The 13065-nt window shown below is 38.8% G+C and overlaps 1 protein-coding gene across 1 annotated transcript; it reads left to right on the top strand.

The window, feature by feature from the left end:
• Positions 1-968: 968 nt before the first annotated feature.
• COQ3 (coenzyme Q3, methyltransferase) lies at positions 969-12858 on the top strand. The gene is made up of 7 exons (XM_007422502.4): positions 969-1634; positions 3093-3198; positions 6279-6428; positions 6950-7049; positions 8114-8356; positions 8914-9073; positions 12481-12858. Exons 1-7 carry the CDS (start codon positions 1517-1519, stop codon positions 12669-12671), a joined length of 1068 nt encoding a protein of 355 aa, XP_007422564.1. The 5' UTR covers positions 969-1516; the 3' UTR covers positions 12672-12858.
• The last annotated feature ends 207 nt before the right edge of the window (positions 12859-13065 follow it).

The following is a 13065-nucleotide window of genomic DNA, read 5'->3' as shown; positions in this document are numbered from 1 at the left end:
TATAGATCTAGCTTCCAAGACTTCAAGTATACTATATTAAAAAATCAATAGACTCCATATCTTACAGACAATCCACATGAGAGTTAATTTATACAGTGGTATAAAAATTAAAAAAAATAGATAACTATTGTCGCATTCCTAAGCCTACCATTGGCTAACTCATCCACCTACCGTCTTTGTTCCAGCACTGAAATGGCTTGCTAACTTTCAGAATTTATTTGGTATGCGCTTGTATCTATTCCCTCACGCACTTAACCCTTTACGAGGCAGGTTAAGCTGAGAGTGATCGGCCCAAAGTCACCATGGAAGCTTCTGTGAGTGAGATGGATCCAGAGCATGGGCCTGGCTACTCAAAGTCCAATACCTTACCTACTACACCACGGCAGTTTTCACAAGTCCTCACGACAGAGCCTCCAGTCTTCGTGCCAGCTTACCTCTGAGCTGGTCTGACGCTGAAATGGTGTTATCCACCGAGCAACGCAACGCAACGCAACCTCCTTTGCGAACACTAATTCACCACAGGGAAGCTCGGCCACCTCCAGGGTTCCCCTCGACCGGCTGCAGGACTGCCCCCTCCCATCTATCCAAGCGGCTCGGCACTGGCTGCTGGGGAGTCTCACTAAGCGACCTTAAGACTCCACGACATCGTTCTTCCTACTGGTAACCTGTGCGGCTACATCCCACCAGGTGATCCCTGTCACCCTAGGTCGTCCTTCTCTTCACAAAGCACGGACCTTTTGCCCTCCGTGCGTCGATTTAGAAGCCGGCAAGAGCAACGTGCGGGCAGCGATTTTCCAAGCGAGTGCTTTCCTCCCGTCTGGTGGTGTGAGGGGAAAGCCCCTGAGCGTGTATTGCACTATCAAGCATCTATCGGTAGCTTCGCACGGTTACTTCGTTTTTATTTATCCCTTGCTGCATTTATAAGCCGCCTTTTCTCTCGCAGGTTCGAGGCGGACTACGTGGGTGCATCATCCCTTCATTTTAATCTTTGAACAATCTCCTTGGAAGCCTTGGGTTTGAATGACAGTGAGCCACCCGAGGAGGTCCGTGGTCTCCCGGTCCAGCCCCCCTACATTGCACCGGCTTCCATTTTTGCTCTGTAGCGCTCCGAGCAGCCGCAGGCAGGCAGGCTCTAGTCATTCCCTAAAACTGAGCACGTTTGCTCGGGTTGGAGAGAAGCTCTGCTACGCTTAGGGCTCCGGCGCCCAGCTCGCCTCCCAAACTGCAGTCCGGCTGGGGACCTGGAGGTCAGAAGAAAAGCTTGCAAGGCATCCGCCCATCCCCCCCTCCTCCGACGACCAGCGAGGCTTTTCCACTCTCCCTCCAAAGTTATTTAGAGGAAGGACAAGCACGACGGAGCTTCTCCTCCCCGGAACTGGAGGCTGGACTCGGACTGAGACGAGGAACGGCGCGGCCGATTGGCAAGCGGGAGCTCGGAGGCGGAGCCGCGCTCGGCAGAACCAGCTTGCCCGTCCGCCCGCCTCCCGCTCCGGTGCCTGGGAGGCCCTCGCGGCGCATGGAGGGCTGGGCTAGGAGCTCGCTACGGGGGGCAAGGCGCCTGTGGGCTCCTCGCACCCACGTGGCGCGAAGCCGGACGGTCTGTCGGCGCCCCCTGAATCTCTGGGCGTTATCGGGTGAGTCCAAAACCTTTCCTCGCCCCCCGCCGTGAGTGGCGCGGCCTCGGCCGCCTGCAGCCGAGCTAACTGCCTGGAGATTTGGGTCTTGCGTATTCTCCGAGGAGGACCAGGCAAATCTCTTTAAAGAGTCTTGGTCAGCCTTTCCCGAGCTTATGGCAGTCCTGTGGGACTATGGGCGCTGACCTTTGGCCCGTCTGAAGGCATCAGGTGGGAAGGCTACCCTAAGTATGGAGTCAGGCGTTGGTCAGATTGCCTGCTTTTGGGCGTTGCGCTTTACGGTAGCCTGAGAGAAACCTTCCTCCCCCGCCTTTAAAAATCGAGCATCTACTGCATCTGTTGTATTCCTGCCTAGTGGACATTTTTGTTTGCTTTTAACCATTGTATTCCTAGGTGAAAGTGACGTAGATCCATTGGCATTTGCAAACCTTGTTATGTTACATCCCTAACGCTACTACTTTTTACCTTGCAATATGAGAATGATACACAAAATGTAATATTTTTGAGTGTGTTGCCAGACTGGAATAAAATTTTCAAACATTTGAAGTGAACAACTTTTGTTTTAATTGCACTACTTTTGCCTCTGTGGCTGCAACAGTCATATAGAATTAAATTCTTACCTGCTTGTTATAACACAGAAAGAATACAGACCATTTCCTTTTCAAAGGAAGAAAAATATTCTTGCTTGTAAACATGGTCAGTCAGTCCAAATACTCTTCTGATTCATCTAAATGCTGGCAATCTTTTAGACCTCATACAATCCTGTTATCTGCTTCCTAAACATTCAGAGCAGAGACCTGTTTATGCTGCTCAGCCAGTGTACAAATGAATACTAATAGAATAGATTAAGAGAGATAAAGTTTGTCTTTTGGCTTTGGATATGTCTTTTCACATTATTAACCTGTATGGTTTATTGATTTTAATATTGGAAGTGAGATAGTGACTGAAGCGGAACCTGTGTGGCCAAGAATACTAACCACTGTAGGAACAGAAACATGCATTTCTGGCATTAGGTGCTGTGTTAGGTTTCTTGATAATTTTTGTTCAAAAATACATTTAAAGTGTAAACTGAAAATAAAACTGGAATGTATATGAAGCTGTGCCTTATGTATTGTTAAGATAATCACTCCACAGTACACGTTCTAGTGTATTAAAAGAAGATTTACTGCATCCGGTGTTCCATAAATGGAATTTAATTCAGTCTCCTGTCCCTTCTACATATGTCCTGTAAACATCTAGAACAGATTTCAGGGATGAATGGAAATTGGGGAAATGAGGAATCTGGTTTGCTAATGGATTTTAGTCAGCCAATATATATTATTGGAATTAATATGTGGTCACAAACTAATTTATTATGGCTTCAACAAATGTGTCTTTTTAGATGACTTTATCAAAATATATGTTTCATACAATCACTCTTTAGAAAACCTGGGAGCTAACAGTATTGCTTTTTACCAGGTAATCACAATAGTCAACTTCATCAGATATTTCAAGAATCCTTCTGTATGAACGTTCAATTAAACTATGGTGTACTTGTTAATTTGCCTAAAGTGAGAAACAAAATGTAAGTACAGTATTTTGATTTACTAGTAATTATTGATAATTATTTTTGATCAGAAAATGTATGTCATAATAAACTATCATTTGTATTAACATTCTAACAAGAATGGTAATTCAAGTTGTTCTTTTTTATATAGTTTTCATATGTAGGAAATTATAGTGCACTAAACTAATGACTTCTAGATGTATTGGGATTTGAAGTCCCAGAATTTCCAACAAACCAGGCATCACGATAAGATAGGGTTGTGTTACTTCCCCAGCATATGGACTGCGAGCTATTGTATTATATTTATATGTGTGTATTTATAACAACATTTCTATACTGCCCTACTTCGAACAAAGTCATTTGCTTATAAGAAAGAAACAGCCATCACAAGATAAGAACATAATGACAATTACAAATGCAGCCCAAGTCCAGCATTATATATTAGTTTTAATATGTTGTACCAAGGATGCTTTACTGTATATTTTTGTGGTTGTGTTTGTAACTTGGATAAGCTGCAGATCCAGACACACAATGTACATCTTGTCTCTGAAAGACTGCAAACATTCTCAATACACAAATCTACAAAGGAAAGATGCATGTTCTGGATCACTTACCTTATCTCCTCTCTCTGCTGGGTATAGAAAGAAATCCTTTTAAAACTGAGTCAAAGTTGCTGGACTGGAGGTAGAAAATACTGAGGGAGAGAGGGTATTCCATATCCCCAAACTGCCTGATACATGGCTTGAATGTCCAAGAATCCCTGGAGAAGTCAAGATAAAGTGAAAAGTGGAGGGAATCTGCTTAAAGATTCTTTTATTTATGTAGTGATAGGCTAAGGCTATGTAAGACTATTATTCTTTATTTCTGTGTCCAAGCTCTACGGTGGTATGTATTTCAGCCACGTATATATATGTGTGCATGTGGGTGTACACATACATAGACAGTGAGTTGTGAGGATATTTTCTTTCTCTTGTGGCCTATCATAGTCAGTTGAAACTTGCCATCCAATTTCTTTCCATGGCGACATTAGGGCAATGAAAAAGCTAATTATACAGTGGTACCTCGGGATACGAACTTAATCCGTTCCGTGACTCTGGACGTATCCCGAGTTGGTCGTAACCCGAAATGTTCGTTAGTAGAGGCGTTCGTAACCCGAGGTATCACTGTAACTTGTGGACTGAGAAGAAGTTTGCATCTTATTTTCAGTTTTTTTTTCTTTATAGTGCACTTGGAAACATCTGCTTTATTGAGTCAGCTCTTTATTTCACTCTTAACAAGGAATGGTTACATGTTAATATTTAAAGTTAAAAAGAGGGTTATAATTTTTTTTTATTTCTAAGAAAGTTTTGTTTATCTCTTGTAAAATGAGTTTCTCTTTCCAAGAAGGCCCAAAATTTCTAGCCATATGCTTTTACTCTAAGGCCAGGAAGTAGCCCTATTCAAATTATTTCACTTTTTTCTTTTTTTTTTACTTTTGAAACACCAGAAACATGGCTTGGGTGGTTATGAGAGCCTATGTTTCTCACACATTGAGGTTAGAAGGACAGCAGGTGAGGCACTCCCAGGAAGTAGGTGGGAGTGGCATGAACTATGAAGCCATTAACCCAAAGCAGAAATGAGGGCCAGTGTTTGAAGACGCAGAGGACTCTTGAGAGAGGGGTTTTGAGACCTCCAACCTTCAACTCTATGGGCCCAGTCGTTTTGCTACAGTTGTTAACTGCCAGGAGTTGTTGAAGTTTATGACAATATAGAAATCAGATAAATATATAAAAGATATTGGCATTTTGATCCAGAGTAGTTATGATTAAGTGCCTCTATGATGGGTGTATAATATGAGAAATTTGAAATCCTATCAAATTTCTCAATCTCCTAAGAGTTCAGTCATTTTAGTTTGTCTGTCTATCTCACCAGTGCACCTCAGATCACAGGTTGGGATTCATTTGCTCAGTGGACTCTTTATTGATGTTGAAAAGTACTGGCTTCCATTTGGCTACTGAGCTATATGCAAGATGTTTTATTCATTTATAATGGTCTAAATAGCTTAGGACCAGGTTATTTGAGAAATTCTTCCTTTCTAGTTTATTCAATTGTTACATTTAGAGGAGGATGCCTCCTTTAATATACTGTAGGTTTGCAACATTCATTTAGTGATGATATGGAGAAAGGCATTTCCCACTATCTCTGTGTGAAAAGACTTTCCTGTTGAGATTAGGCAGCCGCTAAGTGGAATCTTTTTTTCTGATTATTGAAGACTTTCTTTTTGATTGGACACTGTCCTAACTATATTATTGATAATTATGCCTAATAATTACTGCACTGTTTTATGGTGCTGCTTTTAATTGGTTATAATATATAAACTATTATGTTTTAATTATTATTCTAAACAACTTTGAGTTGTTTAACAAATAAATAAAAAATACTTTCAATCTGTAATACATGTTATAGATATTATGAGCAAGACTTTAACAAGCGTTTTGCTGGGCCTGGCCAAAGATCCATCTAACCTAACAGAGGTTGACCAGATGTTTTTTTGATGTTCAAAAACAGGACATGCCCACTGGTATTCAAACTCGCGCTAGTCTTTTCTTGAATATAGAGATTCCATTGCCTAATTGTAAGATTTAATTCTAGTTTGTTTGCATTCTTTAAATCATTTAAGACAATGTCTGTCTGTGTTACATGTTGTAACACTAAATGTGTTAATGCATCATGGATTGCCTGCAATGTTGTCTTCTGTCAGTCAATGGAACTGTGGCATCCAGAATATTAACAGTTTGAAACAGAAGTTTGTCTTTTGCTGTTTCCATTCTCTCATTCATAATTTTTTATGTTGCTACTGGTTTGCCCTAAAACAAAAGCTGCAAATACCTCAGCGTTTTCTCAGATATCACTTCCATGAGTAGAACTGAAGGCTGGATCCTGCTGCAATCTGAATGGAATTTCATTTTCACTTTTTGAATAGAAATGAAACTAAGTATTGAAAATTGTATACTGTATGGTTTGACAAATCCACATTTTCCACAAACAAAGCTACTTGTTGCACTTTTCAGTCATTTTTGCTAATTACTGTCTGACATGATGAAGCTTTTGATGTTTAGGTCGCTCCCAGGTCAACCATACAGCACTTGGCAAACAGTAGATCCAGAGGAAATGAAAAAATTCCGACTGTTAGCACACAAGTGGTGGGATGAGTATGGAGAATATGCAGCCCTTCATTCTATGAATGATATTAGAGTGCCTTTCATCAGGTAAATTTTAAAAATATGTTGATGTTTTCATGCTTTTGCCAGGAATTTGAAATTAGTGAGAATTATCAGCTTTTGAAATTGAAGCATAGCCTTAGTTACTATTGCTTAGTTAAAAATTGTATTGATCCCAAAACTGTAAAGTATAATTATTGGTAAATTAAATAAGTAGTATAGTTCTGTGTATATGTCAACTCAGAAGTCAGTTACTGAGTTTTACCACCAAAGTTTTCAAGGCAGTAGCAGTTTTATTTAGGGAATATTTTAATCAGTTACAGCTATTTTTCTGAGCAACTGTTTCTTCTGGAGGGGTGTGGTGGTAAATACTGTAATAGTGAATGTTGAAAATGAAATGCAGTTGTTGATATTAAATTGATTTTTTCCCCTTATGACAGTTTTAAAATATTGAGGTTTTGGTAATATGCAAGTGTATTACTGGTTTTAATTAAATCATATTTGTTTTATAATCTGCAAGTGTTTTACTGGTTTTAATTAAATCATATTTGTGTTATATTTTGTGCAAGAGATACTATATTGAATATGAAAAATGACCATCAGCTAGGAAGCCCTCTCTTTAGCATGAAGATCCTAGATGTTGGCTGCGGCGGTGGATTGCTTACTGAGGTAGCACTTACACATTTGATGATGGTTAATGTTCTTCTCTTCTGCCTTTAATTAATAGGAGGAAGCACTGAGCTTTTAAATATTCTTTATTTCTTTCAAAACTTGGTTTAGCTAAGGTTAACTCTCTCGTGCAACAGCAAGAACATTTGCTTTCAGCATCATGGGATCTCTCTCACATTTTACCCAGGTCAGGTAGCTAGCAAGAAACAGGCCAGAAGTTTTATGTTGCTATTTAGAACACGAACCAGGCAGCCTGATCCTTACCAGCCAGCAAATAACTTCATCGGGGGGTGGCAGGGACTAGATAGCTGGTTTTCCCACTGCTGATTACAGAGGGAACTCCTCCATCTGCAATAGGTTACTTAGATAGAAGTCGATTAAGGAGGGAAAGTATGTGGGCAAATGTAAGGGAACACCATGTGTCTGTATTTGTGAAGGTGTATGGGCATTAGAATGGCTCTATACATACGTGTGATTCCTAACCCAGAAATTGTGTATCTCTTGGCAATAAAATGTTTCCCAAGCACTACAGTATGGATTGTTGGCTCTAAATTCTTCTGCTTTATTGGAATTTCCACCACTTTTACCATCATGTTATCTTCTTTTGGGTTCAGTGGACCTTACTCTACATTTGAGTGATGTTAAATTGCAACTTTGGGCAGATAGCATTTTTTCCCCCTAAATCCTTTAAAAATGATATCGGTATACTTAAATACTGTAATTTCCATTTAAACTTAATTATAATTATATTTAATTGTCTCATTTAATCAAATATGAAATAAGAGGCAGAATTGGTCTAAGACAAAGGAAAACATAATTGTCAACTTGTCTAAGAAACAATGTTTGGTAGCCAACTTTTTAGGCATGTTGAGGATGATCAACTAAAAGGAAGTTCCATAATGAAATATTAGGATTCATATTTTATTATTGCAGTATTTATTTTTAGAGGGCAAGGAAGCTTTAGCACTTATCTTAAGCTTAAGTAATGTTAGCCATATCTGTAGCTGATATGGAGGCTTTTTCATATTTTAATGCAGGAGAAGATGACATATTTATGGTATTAGCCCCTAGGTAGACTGGGAGCTTCAGTTACTGGAATTGATCCTTTGGAAGAGAACATTTGGACAGCAGAACAGCATAAATCATTTGATCCAGTCCTTACTAAGAGGATTCAGTACAGAACCTGTACATTAGAGGATATTGTGGAAGAGGAATCAGAAAAATTTGACATCGTTGTTGCTTCTGAAGTAGTAGAACATGTGGCTGATGTTGAAAAGTTAATCAGGTGCTTTGGTGAAGTGTTAAAAGTAAGTTTAATAAATGCTAAATCCCAGCATTTATTAATAGATCCCAGTGATATATTTTTTTACTGTAAAGACCTTTTTGCATTTATATGTATGTTTCCTTTTACTTTAGTGGCTCATTGCTCCACGGTAGAATTTGGTCCATAATGTATTTCACATTCTGAATATCTAGACTGAACACAGAATCTTCATAGTTTGCCCTTTGCTGTTCAGAAAATATTGATTCAGACAACAGAACTACTAAATGCTTAATTAAGAATATGAAATAAATCTAAATGGTGAATAAATATGAATGTTATTAATTTATTTGATTTGTACAGTATTCTATTTTTCCCAAGAGACCAGGACAAATAGCATTTATTTTTTTCAGTAGAGTACTTTTTTCAGACTTTTTTTCAGTAGAGTTCTTTTATCCATATACAGATCTAATTGATTTAAACTTTTTGTATTACCTTTTTAAAAAAATATCTATAAACTATGTTCTCTGTATGCTTTTTTATTGGTGATGTGGGTTGTTGTATAAATAACCACCTTGCAAATGACCCTTTGTTTTATATTAGCCTGCAGGTTCCCTCTTTATTACTACAATCAACAAAACACAGCTTTCCTATGTTTTTGGCATTATGGTTGCTGAGAGGTTACTGGGCATTGTTCCACCAGGCACTCATGACTGGGAGAAGTTCATAGCACCTGAAGAATTAGAGCGTCTCCTAGAATCAAGTACGTATTAAGTCCCAAGGAGGCAAGTGGTAATATCCTTTAAATATGACTGCTAGTTGACTTTGAGTTGTCTGTAACAAAGATGTTGTGTAAATAAAACACACTTCAATCAGATGATTTTGTAAAATGAAAAGTTAGTCTATGTGGTAGTGCACCTTTGCTCAATCCAGTGTCCTCCCACTTAGCCAACTCACTGTTGGCACTACTGGTTGAGAATTCAGGGAGTTGAAGTCACAGCACATCTGGAGACTTCCAAGTCTACTAATTTTCATAAGTAATTATTATTTTTTTTCCGATTACTGATTGAGTTGATTTTGTTTTAAGAAACTTAAATAAGATGATAGAAAATCCATTATTTCCATTTTGGTGTGGAAATAAGATAACAAAAGCTAGAAACCTAGTTATACATTCTGCTTGGGTTTGCAGGCCTTGTATAATGAAGCTGGAAGGAAGCAGAGTGGGATGGATTAGGATTTTGAGCCTGAAGCCATACTTGCCCTTTGACTCTGATATTGGGGTCCTTCTGCAAAAAGTGAGCAAGGTCAGGACAAAGAAGAGGGCAGAATTAGGATTTAAACTAAATCTGATAGAATTGAATTATATTAATTTAATGTATCTGATTGGATTATTCTCCAATCTGTACTTTTTGTCTTACATCAGAAGTATCACAACACATATAAAATGTTGATCTCGTGGTTGTAATACCAACTTTACTTTTTTGACCTCCTCCCTGCAGACACCCTTGTCTTGCATTAAACTTCCATTTAACAGCAACCTTTGGGGAGTGCGTCCAGATTTTCAGGCAGGTGGGCAAGGCAATGTAAGAGGTATAAAGGGAAATTGGTAAGGATCACCTCTCACTGGTTGGGGAGTTTTGAGTGAAACTCTGCTTGGGGAATGTCCCCCTTTTGCAAATAATCTGGATGGAACTCAAAGCCTTACAATTCTTTGGTGTACATTATTGTTGTCTTTAATTTAAAAGCTTGAAAAGAGTTAGCCATGTTAATTCTATGAAGAATTGTGGCACTTTAAAGAGTAATAACTGTATGGTGAGCAATTTTGGTTCATGAAAGCTTATGTTATTTACTATAGTACATGTTAGTCTTTAAGGCTCTTGGTTTGAACCTGTACTTTTAAATCCCATTTGATTTTAAATATATTAGGGCATTGTATTTATTAATTTGCAGATCACAATAGGAAAATAATTGGTCAGCTACTAATATTGTAGCAAACAAGCAGTATATATTTTTACTTGGAGTGGGCCATCCTGAATAGTTCAATGGCTTCAAGAACTAAAATACTGTATGTTGCTAATGACGTCTGACCTAGGTCGTCATCCCACTCTAAATACAGGTAGTCCTCACTTACCAACTGCCTTATTCAGCAACTGCTTGAAGTTACAGCGGTGCTGAAAAAATGGCTTTATGACCAATGCCCGGATTTATGACTTTTGCAGCGTCCCTCCATCACATGACTGCCATTACAGTCAATACATCCTGTCCTGTGACTTCTGGGGAAGCAATGGGGAACTGAAGACAGCTTTGCTTTTAGTGGAGCCAATGTCTGTGGCAGAATGAGCAGCCAATGAACAGATCGGCACCTCAGAATTCCTTCCCAGACAAAGGGAAGGACCTGGGATTGCCCATAGGGCTCCATACAGATGCTCCCCATGATGAGACTGCAAAACAGTGGCCTCTGGTGGGTTTTAGAGCTCTGGGAGTTGGGAGAATCAGCTTTGCCCAAGCCACAGTTCGGAGCCTTCAGAGGGACACTGGGTTCGCCCACTTCCTCTCTTAATCACTTCTGGAAATGGCTTGTAAATTACTTTTTGGATACTAAGAACCTTCAAAAGGACACGTTTCATTTCACTAGGTGATTCTCCTTTAGTACTCAATGAAAGAAGCTTTAGAACATTTTTTATATTTGGAAATAAGCAGCAAAAGGGTGATTAGAACATTGATTTTGGAAAGTTATAAACGGGCTAAGAGGCTAGATTGACTGGAAATAAGATTTTGAAACTAATTACAAGAATCCTTCCTGTCGTTTGTTTAAAATCCTATTAAAAATATATGAGGATCTTGAAGTTAAGTATAAGAAATCTTTCCATGGGAAAATGTGGATTAGAGAAAAATAAGAGGAGACCTCCTCCTTCGCGGTAAGAAGAGACCTTAAAGGCTGGTTACTAGAGGCAACCTGAAAGAACTTAATATTATAATTAAAGGAGAAGACCCACTAATACAGAATGGAGAAAAGTATTTTAACTCTGGAAGAATTCAAGGATATTTGGCAACAATATACTCAGAACTTTCTCTTAAGATTGTCTGATACTATAAAAATTGGTTTTGAAGAGGAGATAGAAGAAAAACAACTGAGAATCAGGCTGTTTTAGATATGGATTTAAGAATGACAGGATACAAGAATGATATCGACAAAGATGCAACACAGGACTTATGAATGAAACTGGTTGATGTTTTAATAGCTAAAAGGGACACACAACTAATAAATCAGAAGAGTGACTTGGACAACTTTCTTATCTTGGACTTACAAAAGAGATGTGTTATACTTATGAAGGAGTTCCTGAGAAAAGATAGAGAGGATGAAAAGAAACCAGCTTTTGGGACACTAATTAAAAGGAATAAACATTAAAGCTTTTAAAACCAAAAAGAAGGATGATAAAGTTGGTTTGTTGGTTCAAGGTTAAAATATGTATGATTTTTCTTCTAATAGCTTTTAATGGATTTTTCTTGACCAGGACTGAATAATGAGGGGAGGAAAAAAATTGGTCAGGCACAGGAGAGATTGCTTACAGAAATTGCTTGGGTTTTTTTTTTCTCCCCCACCCCCCCAGAATGGGGAGATCGAAGAGGAAAGGATTACAAGAGAGTAAGCAGGTACACAATGGGGAATAAACCAGGCTGTTTGCATAGCACGCTTGGGGCTGCACATTGCTTTTGATGTGTGTTCCCCATTGTCTGTGTACTCTCTTGTAATCTCTTCTTCTCCAATGAATGTAAAAGCAAACATTAATTCCCTTTTTGCTAATTATCTCAGCCCTAGTGGGAGCATTCCAAAGGGTGGGGGATGGTTAGGAAACAAACAAAAGCTATAGGTATGAAACTGATTAGTCTTGTCAGTTTCAAGACAGCTATCCAAGCAGGGCCAGGTTGAGCTTTCCAAAGGGTGGGGGAGTGGGAAAAAGGAAAGCACAGTTGCAGTCACATGATTTTCCACTTAGTGACTGCTTTGCTTTACAAATGGTCCCAATTGTGGTGGTTTAACAAGGACTACCTGTAGTAATCCCACCATTGTGTCAGAATTATATTGCAAGAGCTTGGGGACTTTTAGTGTAAATGATAGCTTATTTTTAAAAATTGCCTTAGTCTCCCCTTTCTTTTCCTCCCCTGCAGATGGCTTTTCAGTTAAGGCAGTCAAAGGCATGTTATACAATCCTCTTTTTGGATCCTGGAGCTGGATTGGAAGCACTAGCATTAATTATGCACTCCATGCGATGAAAGCAAGCATGCAAGAACAACTGGATCTGAAGGAAGCCTCCACAGAGCATCAACAAGCAGAAGCTAACTTCAGAACTGCTAGCTAAGACATAATGTCTATAGTTGCTACAGCAGCACAGAGGAAGATATGATAAATAGCTGTAATAAATCAGACAGTGGCAAGCAACCTCATGTTCAATGTGTTGGATAAAGTGTTTGTTGCCAGTCTCAGCACACACGGTAGAGGAATTATTTGTTGTTCGTAATATCCGATACATGTAGATAAATACTCTATGCAACTTGCTGGAAGTCTGATTCTACTTGAAATAGTTCTCACAATGATTGCTTTTAAGACTTTAGAATTACATTGCCATTTGTAAAATAATTACTCAAATTCAATAGGTGGCCTATTTTTTAATGTAAAATCATAAACATCACTTATTTTGCTGCTTCTTCAGGGTTAACTTTGAGCATGATATTACAGCTATAAAAGATAGTGAG

The sequence above is a fragment of the Python bivittatus genome, unplaced genomic scaffold, assembly GCF_059951505.1.
Source record: "Python bivittatus isolate LINGU-HERP-01145 unplaced genomic scaffold, Pbiv_v1 ctg000020_np1212, whole genome shotgun sequence".
Taxonomy (NCBI): domain Eukaryota; kingdom Metazoa; phylum Chordata; class Lepidosauria; order Squamata; family Pythonidae; genus Python; species Python bivittatus.
This window is presented reverse-complemented; position numbering and strand designations above follow the sequence as displayed.

Excerpts from the sequence above, each read along its gene's own strand:
- COQ3 (XM_007422502.4), top strand. The coding sequence starts at position 1,517 with ATGGAGGGCTGGGCTAGGAGCTCGCTACGGGGGGCAAGGCGCCTGTGG. Across the intron at positions 3,199-6,278 it reads CCTAAAGTGAGAAACAAAAT|GTCGCTCCCAGGTCAACCAT; the intron begins GTAAGTACAGTA and ends TTTGATGTTTAG. Across the intron at positions 6,429-6,949 it reads ATTAGAGTGCCTTTCATCAG|AGATACTATATTGAATATGA; the intron begins GTAAATTTTAAA and ends ATTTTGTGCAAG.